This window comes from Tinamus guttatus, unplaced genomic scaffold, assembly GCF_059628265.1.
Source record: "Tinamus guttatus ecotype Peru unplaced genomic scaffold, ASM5962826v1 Tinamus_guttatus_pri_ptg000030l, whole genome shotgun sequence".
NCBI classification, from domain to species: Eukaryota; Metazoa; Chordata; class Aves; order Tinamiformes; family Tinamidae; genus Tinamus; species Tinamus guttatus.
This window is the reverse complement of record NW_028288564.1, coordinates 3,931,439-3,953,525: the sequence shown is the minus strand read 5'-3', so window position 1 is coordinate 3,953,525 and position 22,087 is coordinate 3,931,439. Positions and strand designations below refer to the sequence as shown.

Below are 22,087 nucleotides of genomic sequence, written 5' to 3'. Positions count from 1 at the left end.
CAGTAGTTCAGAGTATCAGTGCTCTTCTGACAGGGAGCTGCACCAAATGGCCCAAGGGGCAGGCTCCGCAGCAGCTGCTAGTGGCAGGAGACCTTGCCTGGTGAGCAAAACTGTGGCCCAAACCATGAGGCAGGAAAGCACAGGGAGCGAGAGGCAGCTTACCAAGCCGCTCTCCATCATCTATCAGCAGTCCTGGTCAATAAGGGAGATCCCTGACCACTGGACACTTGCCAGTGTGATGCCCATCTACAAGAAGGGTCAGATGGAGTATCTGGGAAACCAGATGCCTGTCAGCCTGACCTCGGTACTGGGGAAAATTAACAAGCAAATCATCAAGACGGAGAGAGCTGGGCCTGTCCAGCCTGGAGAAGAGAAGGCTGAGAGGGGATCTAATCAGTGTCTGTAAGTACCTCAAAGGAGGCAGTGAGGAGGATGGTGCTGGCCTCTTTTCACTGGTGGCCATCGACAGAACTAGAGGAAATGGCCAGAAACTGAAGCATCAAACATTCCACAGGAACTTAAGGAAAAATTCTTAACAGTGATGGTGACAGAGCCCTGGAACAGGCTGCCCAGAGAGGTTGTGGAAACTCCTTCTCTGGAGATCTTCAAAACCTACTTGGATGCAGTCCTGTGCCACATTCTCTAGCAGACCCTGCATGTGCAGGGGGTTTGGACTAGGTGACCTCTAGAGGTCCCGCCTAACCTTAAGCATTCTATGATTCTGTGATCATGAGGGTGATCACATAGCCTTTGCATGACAACCATGGGACCAGGCCCAGGCAACATGGGTTCATGAAAGGCAGGTCCTACCAGACCCACCTGATCTCCTTCTCTGACCAGGTGACCCATCTAGTGGATGAGGGGAAGGCTGTGGAAGTGGTCTGCTTAGACTTCAGCAAGGCCTCTGACACAGTCTCCCAATGCCTTCTCCTGGAGAAGCTGGCAGCTCATGGATTAGACTGGTGTACTCTTTGATGGCTGAAAAATCGGTTGTATGGCTGTGCCCAGAGAGTGGTGGTGAATGGAGTTAAATCCAGGTGGCAACCGATCACGAGAGGTGTTCTCCAGGGGCCAGTGTTGGGGATGGTCCTCTTTAATATCTTTATCAACAATCCGGATGTGGGGATTGAGTGGACAATCAGCAAATGTGCAGGCAACACCAAGCTGGGAGGAAGATTTGATCTGCTTGAGCATGGGAGGGTTCTACAGAAAGATCTGCACAGGTTGGATCAGTGGGCTGAGACCAACCTTATGAGATTCAACAAGGCCAAGTGCCAAGTCCTGCACTTTAGTCACAACAACCGCGTGCAGTGCTACAAGCTTGGGGCAGAGTGGTTGGAGAGCTGCATGGTAGAAAAAGATTTGGGCTGATGGTGAACTGCCAACTGAACATGAGGGGACCGGAGCGGGTAAGCCGGCCGTGATTGCGCACACAGACAAGACGGCGTTGAGGGGCAAGAAGCCGGGACCCGGGACGGAAAGGCGGCGTCAGGGGAGGGCTGGAAGCAGAAACCCCAGTGTACGTACAAAATGGAGCGAGAAGCTGCAGTGCAGCTGTTGCAAGACTTGCTGGCAAGAAGGGAAGTGGCAGTGAGCACGAAGAAGTTATATGAGTTGATTAAATGGGCAAGGGAGAAAGGACATTTAAAGGAGCCACAACTTGTTTTTAGTATAACAGAGTGGCGTGAGATAGGGGACTCATTATGGGAAGCCACTCTGGAGGGCAGCAAAACTGCCAAAGAACTGGGTCATACTTGGCGTGAGGTGGCGAATCAGCTCAAGTGTATACAGGCTGAAAAGAAGATGGCAGCAACGGCGACGCAGATGCTGCAAGGGGAGGAACCGCCCACCGAGGTCTCGCTTGCGGCATGAGCCACACCTGGCCGAGGGGCTATTGCCACCCCGAAGAGCTCCGCAAGGGACCTGCTTGACAGCGTTATCGCAGGAGGACCGTCACAATCCCGTCGCCCATCGGAGCTGCTGCCGCCGCCACTGGAACCTGCATCTGCTGGATCAGCTCCGACTCCCGAGTCGCCAGTACAGCCTACGGCACCACCACCCCCAGCGTGGACAGCTGGGAACCGGCCACAGGAGCAGCCGCCGGAACGGTGCCAGGACCGACCCTCGGATTGACAGTTCCGGGAGGCCTCCAGGGCCCTTGATCAAGTCCAGGCAGCTGGGCCAAAAACATTCGAGGGGTGGTCTGGATCCTCCGGTGGGGGGTCAGGTCCGCAGGTCGCCGGTGGGTGCCCAGCAGGTGGACGAAGGTAGCAGAGGGGCCAGCGCCACCCACACAAGATGAAGACATTTCTGGTGCTGATTCTCGCGGGCCTTAGTATTTGTGGGTGGGGGGCTTCGGTACTCCACCCACGACTGTTCGACCCTCGGCAAAATATATGGGTAACATTAGCCAGAGAGCTAAATACTACACAATTTTGCGCTAGCTTGGCGACCCCCAGCACACCTTTTGTGACCTGTTTGGTAGGGATCGCACTTAACGACAGTGAAGCTGTGGCTTTTGCGGCTCACTATGACAACAATTGTAAGAACGTAACTAGCAGTTATTGTGATTTTAAGAGCATGTCTACTGTGATGTTGCAGTTCGGGCGATGGGTTAACGGCCAGCTGGATATGGATAATCCTCCACCGGAGTTAGAGCTACTAGATTCTCTTAATGCTACTGCTTGCGTTTTCTTAAATACTAGCGCTGAGGCGGTGCCACTGCCTTATCCACTCCGCTTATCTAATAATACTACCCCCGTAGATCCGATTGGCAACAGTTCAAGTTGGGAAAACTGGTGTGCCAGGTCAGTCCCTGAGGTTAAAGGTAATGCCCTGCCTCGTAAACTCCCTCTCAGATATTTTCTTATATGCAGAAACCGTGCCTGGGCTGGCATTCCGGCCCAGCCTATGGGAGGACCTTGCACAATCGGTCGCCTTAGTACGATATGGCCACATGGGCCTCCTGGGAGCCGGAAAATAGCAGTTAGGCGACGAAGAAGTACAAAGGTTACTGTAAGTAGTGACTGCAATGATGATGTTGATTTATGGAGTGATTGGGAGGTGATAGTGACGTCTTTCTTCGGTCCTGGGGTATCAGCCGCCCCAGCCCACAGAAACATCGAATGCCTTGCATGCTGGGCAGTCATGCAAGCAAACGCAACTAGTGTTGTGCTTAGTGAGTTGTCGGATGACTTATCCCAGGTACAACATGCTGTGCTACAAAACCGTGCCGCTATTGATTTCCTGCTTCTTGCTCATGGACATGGGTGTCAGGATTTCGATGAGATGTGCTGTATGTACTTGCAGGATCACCCGGCAGCCATCCATCGGCAACTCCATGACTTGATCAAGCATACGGAGAAAGTAACAAAAGATGTTGGGTTTTTCAGACTGAATGGGTTGATTGACTTGTTTGAGATTGGGGGATGGATAAAATCGTTAGTGAAATCGCTGTTAATGTTGTTACTATGGGGACTATTGCTTGTAGTTGGTTTAATGATCGCTTGGACCTGTTTGTGCGTTTCAATATCACATTTGTTAACTGCTTTTTCACGCAATCCGAATCTGACACCTCAAGGCTGGCTTGTTTCCCAGGGTCACCTAATTTAAAGAAAAAGGGGGAAATGTGGAGGACAGGGACATGGGGGTGTCCTTGACCAGTCCTTGACCCGGCTAGTTTGGCTAGAAATGAGGAGGTGTAGCCGCCTTGAGATGTCAGTGTGGTTACTGCGGTTAGGCCCTTGGATACAGCTGAGCAACCTATGAAATGTTAGCACGTCAATGCATGTAACCAATCACTGATGCTCTGCCAGAATGTTGCCATCCGAGTTGCCTATATATTGTGGTGCGTAACGCAAAATAAACTAAGTCAGTTCCAGCTTCTATGAAGTTGCTGTCTGGCATTCCTGACCTGCTCCAAGTTGCAACAGGTTAATTCATGTAGACTACTCCTGATCACCTTCTTACCTTCCACATGCATAGAGATGGCATCCAGGATGAGCTGCTCCTTCCCCTTTCCAGGCATGGAGGAATGGGAAATATTCTTGCCCTTTTTGAAAACTGGTGTGACATTGGCTTTCTCCCAGCTCTCAGGCATCTTCTCTATTCTCCATGACCTTTCAAAGACGATGGAGACTGGCCTAACAAGGATATCCACCGCCAGCCTCTGCAAACTTGGGTGCATCCCACTGAGACCCATATTTCTTTGGGGATTAACATAGTCCTTTTTAGACTCTTTATTAACCAACCCCCTCTGACTTTTCCCTACTTGAAGACCTTAAGGTTATGCATGTGGAAGACCACTGCGCTATCCCCAACAGTCTCTGCTCTCACATTAGCATTCCTCTAACTTGTTGCTCACACCTGCCTGGCCATCCTTTGCAGCACCTCCTTTCCATCTCAGTCCCCAAATCTGACAGAATTCAGTTCCAGTGAGTTCACTTGTGCTCCAAAGCTCATCTGTATGCCCCCATTGGGACGAATGAATCCTTAATGACAGCCCAAGTTGGGAAACTGAGGGAAAGTTAATGCATCCCAGGGTGCATTAAGAAGAGTGTCTTCAGCAGGTCAAGGGAGGTGCTCCTGCCCCTCTCTAAGTTGTTGTTGGCAACTTATAAGCACAAGTTGCCACCTGTATGTTGCATTTCTGCTCTTCCTGGAGGCAATGGCTATGTGGCTTTTCAGCCATATGCTGCTGCAGAGCCCCAGGAGGATCCTCAGGGTAACTAGTCCAGATGTATTCACTTGATAGAAGAAGCTTCTAGGTTTCCTAGTTTTCTTGGTGTGCAGTGTGACTGAATCACTGCTTGACTGATACTCAGGCCCACAGGAGAGTAGACTGCGACCTGGGCAGCCATCTGCAATAGGCCACAGGCTGCTTTCCCTTGCAAAGACTTTGTGCTGCTTCCAAAGGCATCTGTAAAGCCAACAGGACATGATAGGCTTGAGGATACAGCTTGCATCTGTTCCAGCGTGTCCTTTCTCCTGGCCGCTCCATGATGACTTAGATTCGAACACTTACAGTCCCTGTGCATGCACCCGGCGAGCATTTGCTGGATGGTCACGAGTAGAAGGGCAAGTGCCTTGGTGTGTGGTTCTCTGTTTCCCACTGTCATTCACTACCACTGAAATCTGAAGAAGCCTATTGGAATAAGTAATGGGAGCTCTTTCCACGTGTGCTTCATCACACATATGGACATAGATGATGGAGATCACTCTTCCTATCTGGATTCCGGATTTGAACCTGGAGGTGAGTAGTCATCAGATACTTGGTTGAGTTGAGTTGATCCTCTCAGTAGTGCTGGGTCAGGCTTCCACCGGCCAATGGGCTCCTGCATGTGAGCAGTGTGAACGATCCTTGTTGTCCTGTGGTTCTGCAGGTTGCCTGTTGCTAGAGGTTGGGTTTCCTTAATGCCCATTAGAGACCTCCCCGGAGGAAACACTGAGGGGCTGCGTGTTTGTTCTGGGGGTGCTTGAGGGCTGTGGGGTAGTACCTCAAAGGTGATTTGGCGAGGTGTTGGGTCCCAGCTGGCCTCCGTGTAGCTGGGAGAGTCTTGAACAACATTTGTGCTCCCCATTGCCCTTTTTGTTTCGGGCAAGTCACTTCTGCAGAAGGATCACGCAGCTCATAATGAAAACTTTTCTGTGCTTGCTTACAGACGTTCCTGCAGGCAGTGGTCCGCCAGCTCCTCACCTGGCTCCCATCTTTTAACCTCAGCAGCCTGCCTGGAGTAAATGGTGGAATTGTATTCGCTTCCTGCAACGAGCATTCAATTTCAGTACAGGAGAACAGGATTTCAACGCAGGAGAAAGAGAGTGATCAGAGCCATGTCCCACTACTTCACACTTTGCATGTGCTGCCATCTTGACTTGTTCAGGGTGTCTTGTACAAGCATATTCTTCAGCGTTTTTTTTAATGTTAAGGCTAGCCTAACATTGCAAACAAGGTGGGAGCGGGTTTCTGTAGATGGCTTTTGTCTCTGGTGTATGGAGATGGTTGCAGTTAGTGTCTGGGGAAGCCCATGGGTGACTCGTGGCTATGGGTTTCCTGTGAGAGCTGCTGCCTCCAGAGCTAAAGGGGGTGCAGTCATCCCTGCCGCTGTGCAAATCTAGGCCTTTCAATGCACTGGAGGTCCTTTACGGACATATGTGTTGCCACAAGTATTTTAAATTTTTCTCCTCTGTGTGTTAATTCCAGATGTCCGTGAACACCCTGCCTCTCCACCTCTTCCGGGAATGGAGCCTTCACTTGAGCCTGAGGTTCATTACAGGCCTAAGTTGTCTGTCTCCTTGCCTTTTTTTATTATTATTATTGATATTATTTCATTTTTCCTATTTTATTGCTCTCTAGAGGAATCCATGTTCCCCAGCACCCATGCCCTCCCTGACACCTTAAGGGCAAGTGATGGTTCAGGCTTTCACTAGCTGGCGGGCCATAAGCCCATGAGAAGTGTAAATGCACTTTATCATCCATTGGTACTAAGGCACCAGAATCAGCAGTAGCAACAACTTGTAATGTAAAAACGCCAGGGATTCCCAAACACACAGCAAGATTATCAGTACTGTAGAAACAGTGATGTACAGGATCGTCTCCTTCACTGCAGGTCTGGGTGATGGCAAAGATGTCAAGGCTGCAGAAGTCTTCCCAACAGAAGTCCCATTTGGCCTTCCTGGCCACACTCCCAGGCTTCAAATTGGCTGGGCTTGTGGTAATTTATATAGTTGCTTCCCTGATCATCAAGAGAATAGAGCGAGCTGTTCTTTTCAGACATTCGTTATACTTTTTTCTCTTGTAGCAACCAAGCCTGTGTAGTGATAGTGTTGTGGAATGTCTGAGACTCAGTACTCTGTTGAGAGGTGTGCTGAATGCTTTCCGCTTCCTCTTCCTTCCTAGCATTCCTCTCTGCTGCTGTGCGAATCTAGGCCTAAGTAGGCCATCCCTTTCAATGCACTGGGGTTCCTTTACAAACATGAGTGTTGCCACAGATATTTTACCCTTTTCTGTGTGTAATGCCAGATGTCCCTGAAAGCCCTGCTTCTCCACCTCCTTGGGGGCTGGAGCCATTGCTTGAGCCTCATGGAGATTACACAGGTAAGTAGTATGTCTTCTTCCCTGTTTTTTTTTTTTTTTAAAAAAAATAGTGTTCTTTCTCTTTTCCTATTTTATTGCCCTCCTGGGAAATCCAAGTTTCCCAGCACACACGTCCTCCCTGAAGCTCAGAGGCACCGTTAGCCCTAGTGATGCTTCAGGCTTTCACTGGCCAGGGCGCCATGAGCCCAGGAGAAGTGTAAATGTACTTTTTTATCCATCAGTGCCAAGGCCCCAGAGTTAGTGATAGGTTCCACTGGGAACATAATATTGCCTGGAATTCCCAAATACACAGTGAAATTATCAGTCCTGCAGAACCCAGTGATGTATGGGATTGTCTCCTTTCCTCCAGGTCATGGTGATGACAAAGATAGAGAGGCTGCAACTCAGAAATCCCGACAGAAGACCCATTTGGCCTTCCTGGCCACACTCCCGGGCTTCATATTGGCTAGCCTAGTGGTAAGTTGTGTAGTTGTTTCCCTGATCATCGAGAGAATACAGTGAGTTGTTCTTTTCCAACATTCCTTGTACATTTTAACTTTTAGCAACCCGGCTTGGGTAGTGGTAGTATTGTGGAGTGCCTGGTGGGCTGTTGAGAGTGCTCTGTTGAGAGGTGTGCTGAAAGCTTTCCTGGGAGGACTCTTCCTTCCTAGCAGTGAGGACTCTTCCTGAAAGCTCTTCTCGTTGTTGCAGGAAAGAGTTGACACCTAATCCTTGTGCTGCCTCCAACACAGAAGAGTCAAGAGTAAAAGGCAGCAGTGCAAAAACAGGAAATGAAACAAAACAAGGATGAAGCATCCATAGAAAAGCATGAGGTTATCTGCATTTCCCTGCCTTGCCCACAAAACAATTATTCCCACTGTCTGTGTCTCAACTGCCAGCAGCAACATTGGACTTCAGGCAAATATTCCGAATAAAGTTATAGAACTGTCCGGCTAAACTGGTGCGAGTCCTTAGCTCTTTTGGCGCATTGTGTCCGGCTGTAATGCACTTATGGCAGGGTGGATGAGAGGAACTGTCACATGCACTCCATCAAGTCATCCACACGGTCCCGTTTTCGGTTCATTTTTCTGGCTTGGGCTGTCACTATGGTTTCATTCATCCCAAAGGAGGAGTATGCATGAGATGTTGCATCCAATGGCTATCCATGAATTCCCTGGGACTGCTCTACTCAATCCTTTTGGACTGGGGCAATAAGATGGGCAATAGGCTCAGTGAAGGATGGCTGTGCAGCTCCAAGAACCTGTGGTGGAGCAGAAAAGGGAATAAGCCATATTCAAGGAAAGCACAGGATCTTGTGCATGTTTTTTCTAAAGATGGCCCAAATCAACTCCTCCCGTTCCCGAGGAAGGTGGTCGGATAGTTGCCACCTCTAAAACACTTGTGACCCCTCTCATCAGCTTGCAGAAGAGGCAAAGGAAGAAAACCCCTTGTAGGATCCAAGAAGGTCATGGCAGAGAGCAGTCCAGGAAACCTGCTGCTTCCCTGGGATAGATCACACAGCCCTGAGGAACCTGGGGAGGGAAGGGCGTAGGGGAGGAAAGGCAAGCGGTGAGGTTTTACTCCTTGTAAAGAGACCAATGCTGCACAGCTTGGGCTTCCCAGAACGTGAGGGCAAGCGTGATGATCTTTCCTTGCTCCTTTTTCCTTTTCACGAGATAGCCACTAAGCCAAATACTAATCAGTAAGTCAGAGTCTTCAAAACCCGCCTGGATGCCGCCCTGTGCCCCATACTCTGGGTGTCCCTGCTGGCACAGGGGGTTGGATCACATGATCTCTAGAGGTCCCTTCCCACAACAACCATTCTGTGAGCCTGTGAGTCTCAGTGCTCTTCCGACAGGGAGCCAGACCCAACGGCTCGCAGGGCAGGCTCCGGAGCGGCCGCTGGCGCCGGGAGGCCTCGCCCGGCCAGCAAAACCGCGGGCCCGACCGCGAGGCGGGAAAGTGCAGGGAGCGAGAGGCAGCGCCAGCCCCGCCCCGAGCGGGCAGCGCCGAGCCCCGCCCCAGGGGCGGCTCTGAGGCAGCGGGGGCGGCGCCAGCAGGGAGGGCGGCCCAAGCCCCGCGGGGGCAGGAGCGGCCCCAGGGAGCGCGTGCGGCAGGAGCGGGGCGCGTCACTGCGGGCGGGGCGCGGCCGTTGGCGCAGGCAGGGAGGGGCAGATCTGCAGAGAGGTAGAGACACCCCAGAGCATCAGAGAGTGACTGGTGGAGACGCAGCCTCACTCAGCTCAAGAAGCGCATGGAGGGAGTGCGCCAAATCCCCCTGAGGACTCCCTAACCCTCTTGCTGTAGGGCAGAGGGGGCACAATTAGGAAAGCAAGGGGAGTGGAAAGAGGTCCCTGCTTGGTGTGGCAGGAGGGTTCCCTCTTGGGCCCACCTTGCCTCCCCAGGTATCCATACACAACAGATATGAGGCCCTGGAACAGCCAAGTGAGGGCAGGGATTGAGGTCCATCTAGGGGTTTGTCTAGGGTGAGGCAGTCAAGCCCATATGTTAAGACTGCCTCCACTAAAAAGAAAAGAAGGGTAATTGTGGGGAATGACCTTCTGAGGGCCCTATTTGCAGACCAGATCCTTCCCACAGGGAGGTCTCTCGCCTCCCGTGGGCCTATTTTGGGGACATTGCAAAAGAGGCTCCCAGGTCTCATCACTCCCTCTGACCAAAATCTATTATTTCTTTCCAAGTTGTTGATGATCCAAGTTGACAACAGAAGACTGAAGTCCATCAAAAGGGGATGTCCATCATTTGAGGGAGCAGCAGTGCAGGTGGTGGTCTCTTCTGTCTCACTATCGCAGAAGGATGCTGAGAGGAACAGAAAAAGCCATCTGCTTAACAGATGGCTAAGAGGCTGGTGCGAGCAGTTGAATTTGAGGGTTTTCAACCATGGGGCAGGCTTTACAGCACCTGGCCTCCTGGCGACAGATGGGGTTCATCTGTCCTTCGGGGGGAAAAAAATCCTTGTTGAGGAGTTGGTGGGGCTCATTGAGTGGGCTTTAAGCTAGGTATGGAGAGGGATAAACCTGGGATCACGTAGGGGCAGCATGCCAGGATGAGGGGATACCATGCTGTGTGCTGTGGTGTAGATGCATGGACAGCATGGACAACAAATAGGATCAGCTCACGACCATGGTGCATCAGGAAAACATTGACACAGTCGCCATCACTGAAGCTTGTTCGGGACCACTCTCATGACTGGAGTGCTGCTTTGCGGATGAGGGAGAGGCTGTGGACGTGGTCTGCTTAGACTTCAGCAAGGCCTTTGACACAGTCTCCCACTGCCTTCTCCTGGAGAAGATGGCAGCTCATGGTTTAGACAGATAAGAAGACAGATGAAGAACTGGCTGGTAAAAATCCACTGGCACCCACTCAGCAGTGGTGTTCCCCAGGGGTCACTGTTGGGGCTGATCCTTTTTAATATCTTTATTGTGGGCATATTGAGGAGCAGGGTCTCTGTAATGGTGAGCCGAAGAACTTCATTTAGGGTTAAACACAACTTAGAGAGCTTCCAAGCCCAGAACAGCCCCTGTCCTGCCCAGCAGCACGCAGAGCCCAGCAACCCAACCAGCCAATGAGGCAAGGGATCATGCACTGATCACACTCTAGGCCGCCCAATGAGCTGCCTGGTCACACACTGGCCGCCCGGCTGCAGCTCCTGCCTCTGCCGCTCAGCTCCCCCATCTGCCGAGGAGACACTGCCCGTCACTGGCTCCAGGCTGACTGCAACATATTCCCCCTCTTTTTTGTTTTTTCTTTGCCATTATGATTCCAGTAAGAATAATGAAGAAAGGGAGGAGGAGGCCGCCGCTAGTGTTGGTCGGACCCATCGTGCAGGAATCCACTGCAGGCCTTGATCTGTGGAGACACAAGCACAGCCTCGCGCCCATGTTATCAGTGGTACTGCTTTTCCCAATGGCCCATCCCTGGATCCCGCACCTCCACCATAGCTTTACTAGGTTGGGATCGTTCTTTTCCGACAAAATACTGTAGCATTGGCGGGGCCTCGTCTGCTTTCCTTAACCTTGTGGTAGCAGAATTCGTACTTCCACCAACCAACCCCCGCCATGGAAGCAGTAGGAGCCACTAAGAAACTCCTTTGTAAGTTGGTCATCAGTGAGTTTGGAGATATAGGTTGTTCCCACAGTCAATAATTGGTGGTTTCCAACAGTAACTGGTTTATGGATGGAGGATTTCTTTTGTTGAATACATTTCTTCCTCCTGAATTCTTCTAAAAGGCATCTTCATCAATTCTTGCTGTTTCTCCAGCTGTTTGAGGTTATGCGGTTTAAGTGGTGATCCTGGTAGTGGCTGGCAAAAGATGTCATTCACAGGGGAAGCCCTGAACCTATATTTAGGACGGTTGCATAACAGAGATGTCGGTATAATCCCTTCATATTCACAAGTTGTGATTTTGGCTATGGAGAAGATCTCGTGCTTAGCTTGTGGATGGCAGGTGTACATCACTGTGCTTGATCCGGGTAGTTTTTCTCTGAAACTACAAGGTGTGCCATTTCTCATTTCTACAGGATAGTATTGGGTCATTTACTCTTCTATATTTTTGTAGGTATCTCTTTTGCACTCTCTTTTGGATTTTCCTTTTCTTCTTGATCTGGTTCTGATGGTGGGTTCTTTATCATCATCTTCCCAAGACAGTATTATTGGATGCTGATTTTCTGACCAGTTTCTTTCTCTTCTTAAAAAGGCGTTCCAACAATTCTCCTGGAGTAGGACCGTTGTAGCCTTTGTCTTCGTCCTCACTGCCACTGGATATGAGCGGAAGGATATCCGCAGCAGTCATGATGATGTAGTTACACAGAGCACCACTCGCGGGCAGGCTGAGCTCGGTGCCGGGCCGGGCTGCTCTGAAGGGGGCGGTGCGGCGCGGCCCGCCTGCCACCCACAGCGGGATCCCGCTGAGCAGCGCGGCCGCCCCCGGCACCGGCCCGCGCCGCCCTGTGCTGGTGCCCGGCCGTCTGCCCTGTCCCGCAGTAACACCCCGACCTTATCCCACGTTGGCGAGTCGTACACTGTTTTGAGCATTTGGATGCGGTTCTTGCTCATGCGCCTGTATCACGTGTTGTTTCAAATCAGCCACGTCTCCCGCATTCTTCCCCTCCTGGGTCATGGAGTTCCCCATTGTTCTTGACTGCTTACCTCCGTCCTGCAGGAGGCACTTGTATGCGCATGGCTTCCTTTCAGCCTTTGTTCAGTCGAGCTACACCCCACTGCGACAAGCGCATCTGTCGCCTATCTCTGTCCCTGTTCAGGCGCCATTTGCTGCACCTTGTGAAGGAACGGACTTGGTCCTTCTGTTCCTCTGTTAGGTATGAACCTGTAGTTCCCAGCCACTTACTTCTTTCCTTTCAAGAGGCGTTTTGTGCATGCACAAAGGACACTTCTTTTCAGCGTGTTTCTTATGCTTCCTTTCAGCGTGAATCCCGGAGTTCAGCTGGCCGGTGCAACCAGAGAGACAGCTAGTCTTCGAGCCCCACATTAGGGAGCCATTTGCAGGTGTATTGAGTAGCAGGGTCTCTGTGATGGTGAACTGAAAACCTTCATGTACGGTTAAACACAACTTATATAGTTTCCAATCCTGGAGCAGCCCCTGCCCCGCCCGGCAGCATACGGAGCCCAGCAACCCAACCAGCCAATCAGCGAGGGGATCACATGCCGACCACATGCGAAGCCGCCCGATATGTTGCCTGGGCACGCGCTGGCTGCCTGGCTGGAGCTTCTGCCTCTCTTGCTCAGCTCCCCCATGTGCGGAGGAGACACTGCCCATCATTGGCTCCAGGCTGCCTGCAAGACTTTGTCAACAATCTGGATGAATGGGTTGAGTGCACACTCAGCAAATTTGCAGGCAACACCAAGCGGGGAGGAAGAGTTGATCTGCTTGAGCAGAGTATGGTTCTACAGAAGGATCTGAACAGGCTGCATGAATGGCAGAGGCTGAGACCAACCATATGAGGTTTCAGCAAGGCTAAGAGCTGGGTCTTGCACTGCGGTCACTGGACGGGCCACAGCGAGTGAAGTTACATGCCAAGCACTGGAGTCAGACTGCTATGCTCTAGGGATACCACTACTGACCACCGGCTGACTTTGTTTCCTTCTACATTCAAATTACAACCTCTGCCACAATTCTTCCAAAGTAGGTCGGGGCATTCTGGGCATCTTGAGCATCCTGGACACCCATGGTGTGATCAGAAATTGCTTGAAGCTGCTTGAGAAGTACCTGTGCTGTGGTACAACAGCAGAACATGAAGGAGAGTTCTACAGTCAGAGATTGAAATTACTCATTCTCTTTGGAACATGCAGAAATGTAATGTTTTCCAATGCAGCTGGAGAACCTCATATGCAAAGCTCCAAGTCTGTTGTGGCATGAGCAAGCTTAGCATAAAAAACAACTGGATTATGTTGCGGCAAGTTTTAGAATAACAAATGAACAGTGTAATGCAAAGGTAAGGACTTAGACTAGAGTCACCAGCCAGAAGACCTGAAAATGGAGGGAACTCCGTTCTCTTTCCCACACTTCCAAAAGGTTTGCTTGCCCTCATCACCAAGGCTGCAGATACTCACTCCTGCATTAGAGGAGCCTCCTGAGCCTCTCGGAGCTGCTGCGCTTCACACCTCCAAGTTCCTCCAACAACAACAGCTCCTCTTGGCTGAGTCTCTTGTACCCAGAGATACATCAGAGCATAGGGATGCGGGAAGGGAAGACACGTTCTTAACCCATTGCGGGAGCATCCCCGGTACACCAAGCCAAGTCGCACACCGAGTTGCACAAAGATCTTTATTTCATTCTGTGCAGAATCAGGTGCTTGGCAATCCTTCACAATGGAGGTACACCCAAAGGAGTTTGGCTTGTACTACGTGTTTTGTGTATATTGTGCACATTTTCATTTGTGAGTGCATGAGCGGTTCGCTTGCTTAGACATTTATCTAAACGAGCATGCGCGTCGCACAGGCTTCCACATCTGAGGCATGGGGGTGGCGGGGACAGTTATTCCTTTCTTATGATCATATTCATGGTGTGTTTTCTATATGTTAATGAAGTTTAAACTGAGTTTGGTTGCTTTAGGTTCTCTGCTGCTGCTGCTCAGTTCCACATTTTCTGTGGGCGTGTGCAGTCCTTGTCTCCCGCATGTGGTTACCAAGTTGCCTGTTTCAATACTTGCTCAGGGCTACAGACAGAGTTGGGGGCTCCCTGGGGCAGCTGCACCAGTGCGGCCACCAGCAACCCAGAGGTGCCTGCACAGAAACTAGATCCACAATTATTGCTCCTTCCACCCTCCTCAGATCTCTTGCAAGTAGCCTTGAGAGACTGGGAAGATACCTAAAGGGAGGAAGGCCTCTTCTTCAAAAGCTGCCAAAGTGATCATGCAGCTGTAAACAAGCACTGACATTGCTACAAAAGCAATGCTGCCTTTTCATACATGGGCATGTCACAGAACCACTCACTGAGCTGAGCAATGGACCTGCAAGCTCTTCTGTTCTTCATTCCTCTCACCTTTGCAGGAAGAAGGTCTCCTCTGCCACTACTGGCGCAGAGGATGAGCACACCTGAAGGAGTCAGTTCTATTTATTTGAGTTGATTATGCAAATCTTTCCTTGGAAGCCATGATGAGTTCCCTTGCTTATACATTTTCCTTATCTACACGAGCATGAATGTTCAGTAGGCTCCTGCACACAAGGCATTGGGGCGTGGGGGTGTCACTCTCTCCTGATGACATCCATAGGCGAGTTTTGCACACGTTGAAGAGGGGCGGCTGCCCCGAGGGCTCCCGGGGCAGCAGGAGCGCGGGCGCCAGCAGCCCCGGGCTGTCCGCACAGGGCAGGGACCCGGCGGGAGGCCTCTGTGCCGTTAGCGCCGGAAGGAGGGAGGGAGGGAGGGCGGCCGTGAGCTCACAGACGGGCCCCGCGCTGCGCTGCCCCGTCCCGCGTCGCGCTGCTGCGCTGCTTGTTGCGTTGCGCCGCGCGGTGCCGGGCGGTAGCGGGGCGCGGAGCTGCGCTGCAGCGGTGCGGTGCGTGGCGCGGAGCTGCTGCGGCGCGGTGCCTTGCGCGGCTGCGCTGCGTTGCCTCGGCGGGGCGCTTCGCTGTGCTGCCCCTGAGGAGCGGTGCGGAGAGGCGCGGAGAGGCGCGGAGCGGCGCGGAGCGGGGCGCGCTCGCCACGGGCAGCATGGAGCGAGCGCGGGGGGCGTCCGCCGCCGGGCGCCGCCTGCTGCTGCTGCTCGGCCTCGTGGCGGCCCTGCGTGCCCGGGAGAGCCGCGCTGCTCCGCGGGCAGCGCCGGGCCCAGGTAGGGCGGGCGGGCCGGGCCGGGGCGGCCCCGCGGAGCGAGCGACGGCGCGAGGGGTGCGAGGGCGGCGACGGGCTGGGAGCCCTGGTGGGAGGGGTTGAAAGCCGCGCTCTGCTCGGGTGGCTCTTGCCCTTAGCTGGATGCGAAGCTGTTCCCCTGACACTCTGTTCTCATCTTGCGTCATTACAGATGTGGTTGTCGTGGATTATCCACCTTTTAAGCTGAACCCCACGGCACAGCCTCCGGATCTTCCCACGGGTATGTAGTCATTTTTTACTTCCCTGAAAGAACTTTCTTTGTACTATTTTGTTTGCCCAAAATTGTACTTCATCCTTCCCCTTCAGGCCACGCAGGTACTTTGGAGCCCCAGGGGAACCCCAGGGGTAAGTAGTGCAGCTTCCCCTGCCTTTGAGAGCTGCCAGGTGGGAGGGAAAAGGTCTTCCCTGCCCTTCCACACCTTTGATACTGTTGAGCTATGCATTTGTGCCATATCATGATGGTATTCCTCACATACCCACAGTTCCATTCCTTACAATTGTAAAAAAGTTGTTACCAGCTTAAAAAGAAAACTTGCTACCTATGTCCTTTTTTCTGCTTCACCTGTAGACAAAGGTCATGCAGCTTTTTTGCGACCTACTGCTGCTGCAGAGCCTCAGAGGGATCCTCAGGGTAAGTAGTCCAGATGTATTCACTTGATAGAAGAAGCTTCTAGGTTTCCTTGGTCTTTTCTTGGTGTGTGGTGTGACCGAATCGGTGCTTGGCTGATGCTCAGACCCACAAAAGAGTAGAGTGAGACCTGGGAGGTTGCAGCTTGTGTGAGTTCCAGGGTGTCCTTTCTCCTGGCCACTCCATGTTGCCTTAGATTTGTACCCTGAGCAGTGCCTGTGCATGCACCTGGCAAGCGTTTGCAGGATGGTTATGAGAGGAAGGGCAAGACAAGTGCCTTGCTGTGGTTCTCTGTTCCCCACTGTTATTCACTAACACTGAAATGTGAGGAAGCCTGCGGGCATAAGTAATGCGAGCTGTTTCCATAACAGATATGGACATAGGTGATGGAGATCACTCTTCCTATCTGGATTCTGGATTTGAACCTGGAGGTGAGTTGTCAGTGGACCATCAGATGCTCAGTGGAACAAGCGAGCATTCCTTTTCCCACTCTTCAGTGCAGTGCTGAGAAAGCCAAGGTCTACAAAGCACATGCCCTGACCAAAGGGCAGCAGAACAAGTAGGGGGAGCGCTGGGCCAGGCTTCCACTGGCCAGTGGGTTCCTGAGTGTGAGCAGTGTGAACGATCCTTGTTGTCTTGTGATTCTGCAGGTTGCCTCTTGCTAGAGATCGGGTTTCCTTGGGGTGCATTAGAGACCTCTCTGGGGAAGCACTGAGAGGCTGCGTGTTTGTTCTGGGGTTCTTGGGGCCTGCGGGGTGGCGCCTCAAAGGTGATTTGGGGAGGTGTCAGGTCCCAGGCTGGTCCCCCTGCAGATTGGAGACTCCTGACCAATTCCTTTGTTTTGCCCATTCCCCTTTCTGTTCCTGGCAAGTTGCTTCCGTAGAGGGATATTGCAGCCTGTAATGAAAACTCGTCTGTGTTTGCTTGCAGGCGTTCTTGCAGGCAGGGACCCTCCGGCTTCTCATTTGGCTCCCATCTTTGAGCCTCAGGAGCCTGCCCAGAGTAAGTGATGGAATTGTGTTCGCTTCCTGCAATGAGCGTTGCATTTCAGGGTTTTATGCACGGGCTGCGTAGCTTAAGTCCATGGCGGGGCACATGCCTGCAAAAGCGCAGATTTCTTTGGAAGGGCTGCAGAGAAATGCAGTGGGTGCTTTGCCTTGTGCTTCAAACTTTCCCCAGTTCCTACAGCAAAACCTAGAGGCTTTTGGGGGTCGTGATGAGAGATTATGTGAACAGCAGAGTGTCCTTTCACAGCATGCTTACATTTGTAGTCACAGTGGGGTTTTGCATGGACCCAATAAATGTCTTCAAAAGACTCTGGAGTGGAAGCGAGAGACAAGTGCTGTGGTGTAAAGAGACCCTCCATGCTCCTTCACTGCCCTTCGGATATGAGGGATCTCACAGAAATAGCTAGGGAGAGCTCTGCTTGTCTCTTTGGTTACAGATGTGACAGTAGTTGATGCCTCAGCAAGTTCTCCGCTAGAAGCCGGATTTGAGCTGCTGGGGAATCGTACACGTGAGTGCTGCCTACGTGCCTCCTGTTGTGCCTTGCTTGATCGAAGCAGCATTTACTTGTGCTTATCGTGTTCCCATGATATATAACATAAGGCTTTGTGTTTAGGTCCTCAGCGCAGAAAGTACAAGGCCCAAACAGGAAAGTCTCCTCAAAAGTCCTCAGACATTCTGCAGGAAATCTTGGAGGAATTGGAGAGAGCAGCTGGTGAGTTAAAGTGCTTTAAACAGGTCTGCAGACACCTCAGATCACGCAGGAGAAAGAGACTGATCCGAGCTGCAATGTAGCACTTCACACCTTGCCTGGGCTGGCAAGAGGCCAAGCTTGTTTAGGGTCTCTTCAATGAGCGTAGTCTTCAGTGTGTTTTTAATGTTAAGGCTAGCTGGGGCACGGGACATGGCCTAAAACAAGGCGAGAGCAGCTTTCTGTAGATGGCTTTTGTCTCTGGTGGGTGGAGATGGTTGCAAATAGTGTCTGGGGAAGCCCACGGGTGAGTCATGGCTATGGGTTTCCTGTGAGAGCTGCCCTCTCCCAGGCTAAAGGGGGTGCAGTCCCCTCTGCTGCTGTGCAAATCTAGGCCTAAGTAGGGCATCCCTTTCAATGTACTGGAGGTCCTTTTCAAACACCTGTGTTGTCACAGGTATTTTACCCTTTTCTCCTCTGTGTGTCATTCTAGATGTCCCTGGAGGCCCTGCCTCTCCACCTTCTCAGGGGCTGGAGCCTTCGCTTGAGCTTCAGGGAGATCACAGGGGTAAGTTTTCTGGCTTCCTACCTTTATTATTAGTGTTGTTGTTGTTGTTGTTATTCTTTCGTTTTGCCTGTTTTACTGCCCTCTTGGGGAATCCACGTTGCCCGGCACACATGCCCTCCCTGAAGCTCTGAGGCACCGTTAGGCCAGGTGATGGTTCAGGCTTTCACTGCCCAGGGGCCATAAGCCCATGAGAAGTGTAAATGCACTTTACTGTCCATCAATGGCAAGGCACTAGAATCAGTGGTAGTAACAACTAGGAAGGTAACATTGTCTGGGATGCCCAAACAGACAGTACTGCAGAACCCAGTGATGTACGGGATTGTCGTCTTTCCTCCAGGTCTTGGTGATGTCAAAGATACAGAGGCTGCAGCTCAGAAATCCAGGGAGAAGCACCGCTTGGTCTTCATTGCTGCCAGCTCGGCTTCTCTCTTGTATTTGATGGCTCTCTCTTACATCTTTGCTTTTTTGCGGAGAAAAAGAAAACAGTGAGTTGCTCTTTTCTGACATTCCTTACACCTTTTATCTTTTAGCAACCCAACTTGGGTAGTGGTAGTATTGTGGAGTGCCTGGTGGGCTGCTGAGAGTGCTCTGTTGAGAGGTGTGGTGGAAGCTTTCCTAGGAGGACTCTTCCTTCCTAGCAGTGAGGCCTCTTTCCAGAAAGCCCTTCTCGTTGTTGCAGAAAAGAGCTGACACCTAATCGTGCTGCTGCCTCTGATGAAGAAGATCCTGCAAAATAGGACGAGAGGGCATAAGCAGGAAGCAAAAGAAGAAAGGAAGAGCTTGCTGTTGAATATTGCAGCCATAGCTGCTCTTGCTTCCTTGTCCCACTTCTGAACAGACCAAGATAACTGTTGGGCTAAACTGGTGTGAGTCCTTGGCTGTCTTGGTCCGTTGTGGCTGGGTGCAATGCACAGCACTTTGGTAATGGTCAGATTCATGACAGGAGCTGTCAGAGATGTGCTGCATTGAGGGGTGTCCTTGGTCCCATCACTGCAGCAGTTTCCCAGCTTGGACTGTGATTAAGGGTCTGTTCACCCCGCGTAGGGCAGTACAGGTGAGCCTTGGAGCACAAGTGAACTCGCTGAAGCTGCTCCGCCAAATCCTGTCAGATCTGGGGCCGAGAAGCGAGGGGGACACTGCGAGAGATGGCCCCTAATGTGAGAGCAGAGCCTGCTGGGGACAGCGCAGTGCTCTGCCACACGCAGAACCTGAGGGTCTTCATGTAGGGAAACCTCAAAGGGTGGTGGTTGGGGCCCAGAGTTCAAAGCCTTACATGTTCACTTCAACCCAACTGAGGACTGCAGACGCTGCCGCAGAACTTTGGAGTTCTGGTACCCAGAGAACGAACAAGCTGTGGGCTGGGTGCATCATCCTCAGGAGAGCTCCTCTCCCCTAGGGCTCACAGCAAACTCCCTGGAATGGTCAGGCAGGGGCCTCTGCTCTGCAGGGGCTAGAGCAGACACAGGGCAGAAAAGCCCAGAGGCTTCGTGCAGCTGAGAGCAACTACCAGTCAACAGGCTGCTCAGAATCTTGACTACAGTTAATACCTGTACCAAAGCCCTGTAATAGGAAGGGATCTTTAAACCAATTACACTCCTAACTGGAAGTGTTTCCCTTCTTATGACGTCTAAGCACTATCACCTTTCCCTTACAAAAAAACAAACAAGTGTTTGAAAGATATTTGTGTTTTATTTTCCTAAGCTTGTACGTGGAACATAATAAATGACCTGACATCATGGCATTTTTGCAAAAGAAGAGTCGTGTTGTGTCCACCCCGACCCACCCTTGCATCTGGACATCAATATATAAATATTTACAATGCAAAAATAGGGAAAGAAGAGAAATAATATAGCCAAACTTAGACAAGGCCCTTTCTTTCTGACATCCCAGATTCTCAACACAAAAGATTTCATTCACTTCTATCCTTATGGACACTCTCCTTTGACAGTAGTGAGGCTTTATCTTCTGTTCTTAAAATATCTTAGGTGAAATATATTCACTCCTGCTTCGCTCCTATGGTTTGCTCCTGTTCAGCAGCTGTAGAATTTGCCCATTAAATCATTTCTACATGAAACTGCCAACAGCTTCTTTGAAAACAAAGAAAATCAGAATTAAGTTTATGTCCCAGGATACAGAGTTTCTCACACAGTCAAATACACCACAACACTGAAAATCAGCATAGGAAAATGCTTTCTATAGCTTCCTAACATGGACATTAGCTCTGGGTTCTAATCTGTCAGCTTTAACAAAAGCTACTTTCAAATAGAACAAGTATATAGAAAAAATAACCTTCTTATTTTCTTGTTAAAAAAGGAAAGGGTGCCTCCTAAAACAAAAGATGCAACTTGCTGGACACAGAAAAAAAGTTACAGTGGAGGGAGCTTACAAAGCTCCAAAGTAAATATAGCATTTGTGGAAAAGGATGATTAACAAGCTGATTGGAAGAGGTTCCATCAGCTCATTTAATCTGGTTGTCTTATAAACATCAGTGTAAAAAAACATACTTTTTTTTTCTTTTTTTCTTTTTTTTTTTGCCTTCTGCTATAGAGTGTCACACAATCACATGAGGAGAAACATGTTGCCTGCAGAAATGGTGGACACATATCACACGCCACTTGGTGTAATTATGTTGACACTGATTGCCTTGTCCAACAAGAGGTTCAACATCCTTCGGATACCGAGGTGCAGTTACTAGAAACTGTTTCACATATGTGAGCTTCGTCTGCCCCTAGTGCCCAAAGAAATACGAAGCCTTGGTTCTCTTGCTTTATAATGTTCATTAAAGTCCAATCTAAAGCTTAGAAATCGAAGACTTTCATCGGAGCTGGTTGTCAGCAAGACCAAGAACTGCTGGACGATTCCCTAAGTGAGAAAGAAAAAGACAGGAGATCCCTAAGAACAGGTCAGATGTAATTCCTACGCGAACATGAGGTGGCCTCTGGCACGTCTGGCAAAGAAGCAGCCAGAATCCAGGGAAACGCAGACACAAGCATTTATAAATAACTGTTAGCAACGGAGTTACATTGTATTCACACTTCCTGCAAAAACTCAGAATCTTCCTTTTGCCTTGAAATTGCTACCATACACAGCTCAGTGTCTTCAGCCTGCCCAGCTCTGACTTGCAAACGGAGCAGCCTCCTCACCCTGTGGCAGCTCTCCAGGCTCCTCACACAGGGGCTGCCCAGCACCTTCCCCGGCCCTCCCAGGCCAGCCCCACAACACACTGGAGACCACTGAGGACTCAGGCCGTGCAAGCAGGACACCTCCAGGTGGTCAGGACACTCAACATGGCCCCAGGCTGCAAGGACAAGCCAGGCCAAAACAGCCTGAAACCGCTGCTTGCTTCTGCAGCACCTAGTTGTGGTAGCCACAGGGGGAGCGCCACAGCAGCAAGTAGCACCGTTGAAGAGCAGGGGATCCGCGGCGCAGGGCAGCGGGTGCTGCAGACCCAGTGAGCAGCCCGTTTGCCTTCTGCGGGGGGTTGTCTGCGGGACTGAGCCCCCTGGCAGACGCAAGCATTTCCTGAGCCTGCCACTTCTGACCTATTTTCCTTCAAACTTCCATGTGAACTGAACTCTTTTGGCAATGCAGCACTTCATCCAGGGGAGCTATATCCTGGCAAAGCTATAGGTAGCAGAGAACTGGATCTTGTGGTGGAAACTGCTGGAGAGAAGTGTTGGGAAGGGCTGTGCGCATGCCGAAAAAGTACGGAGTTGCCATTATAACTGCAATAAATAACCTGTGCCTACTGTATTGTTACAAGCTAAAAGAAAACATGG

At 51.1% G+C, this 22,087-nt stretch overlaps 1 protein-coding gene and 1 pseudogene across 1 annotated transcript in view; both read right to left on the bottom strand.

Moving 5' to 3' along the window:
- Positions 1–11,036: 11,036 nt before the first annotated feature.
- LOC104571917 (endoplasmic reticulum lectin 1 pseudogene) lies at positions 11,037–13,277 on the bottom strand (annotated as a pseudogene).
- Positions 13,278–19,977: 6,700 nt separating this feature from the next.
- TUBGCP3 (tubulin gamma complex component 3) overlaps positions 19,978–22,087 on the bottom strand; it is a 45,340-nt gene continuing 43,230 nt past the window's right edge. Inside the window, exon 22 of the mRNA XM_088530209.1 lies at positions 19,978–21,170. Coding sequence (XP_088386335.1) covers positions 21,012–21,170 — 159 coding nt within the window. The 3' untranslated portion in view covers positions 19,978–21,011. The remainder of the gene's footprint in view (positions 21,171–22,087) is intronic.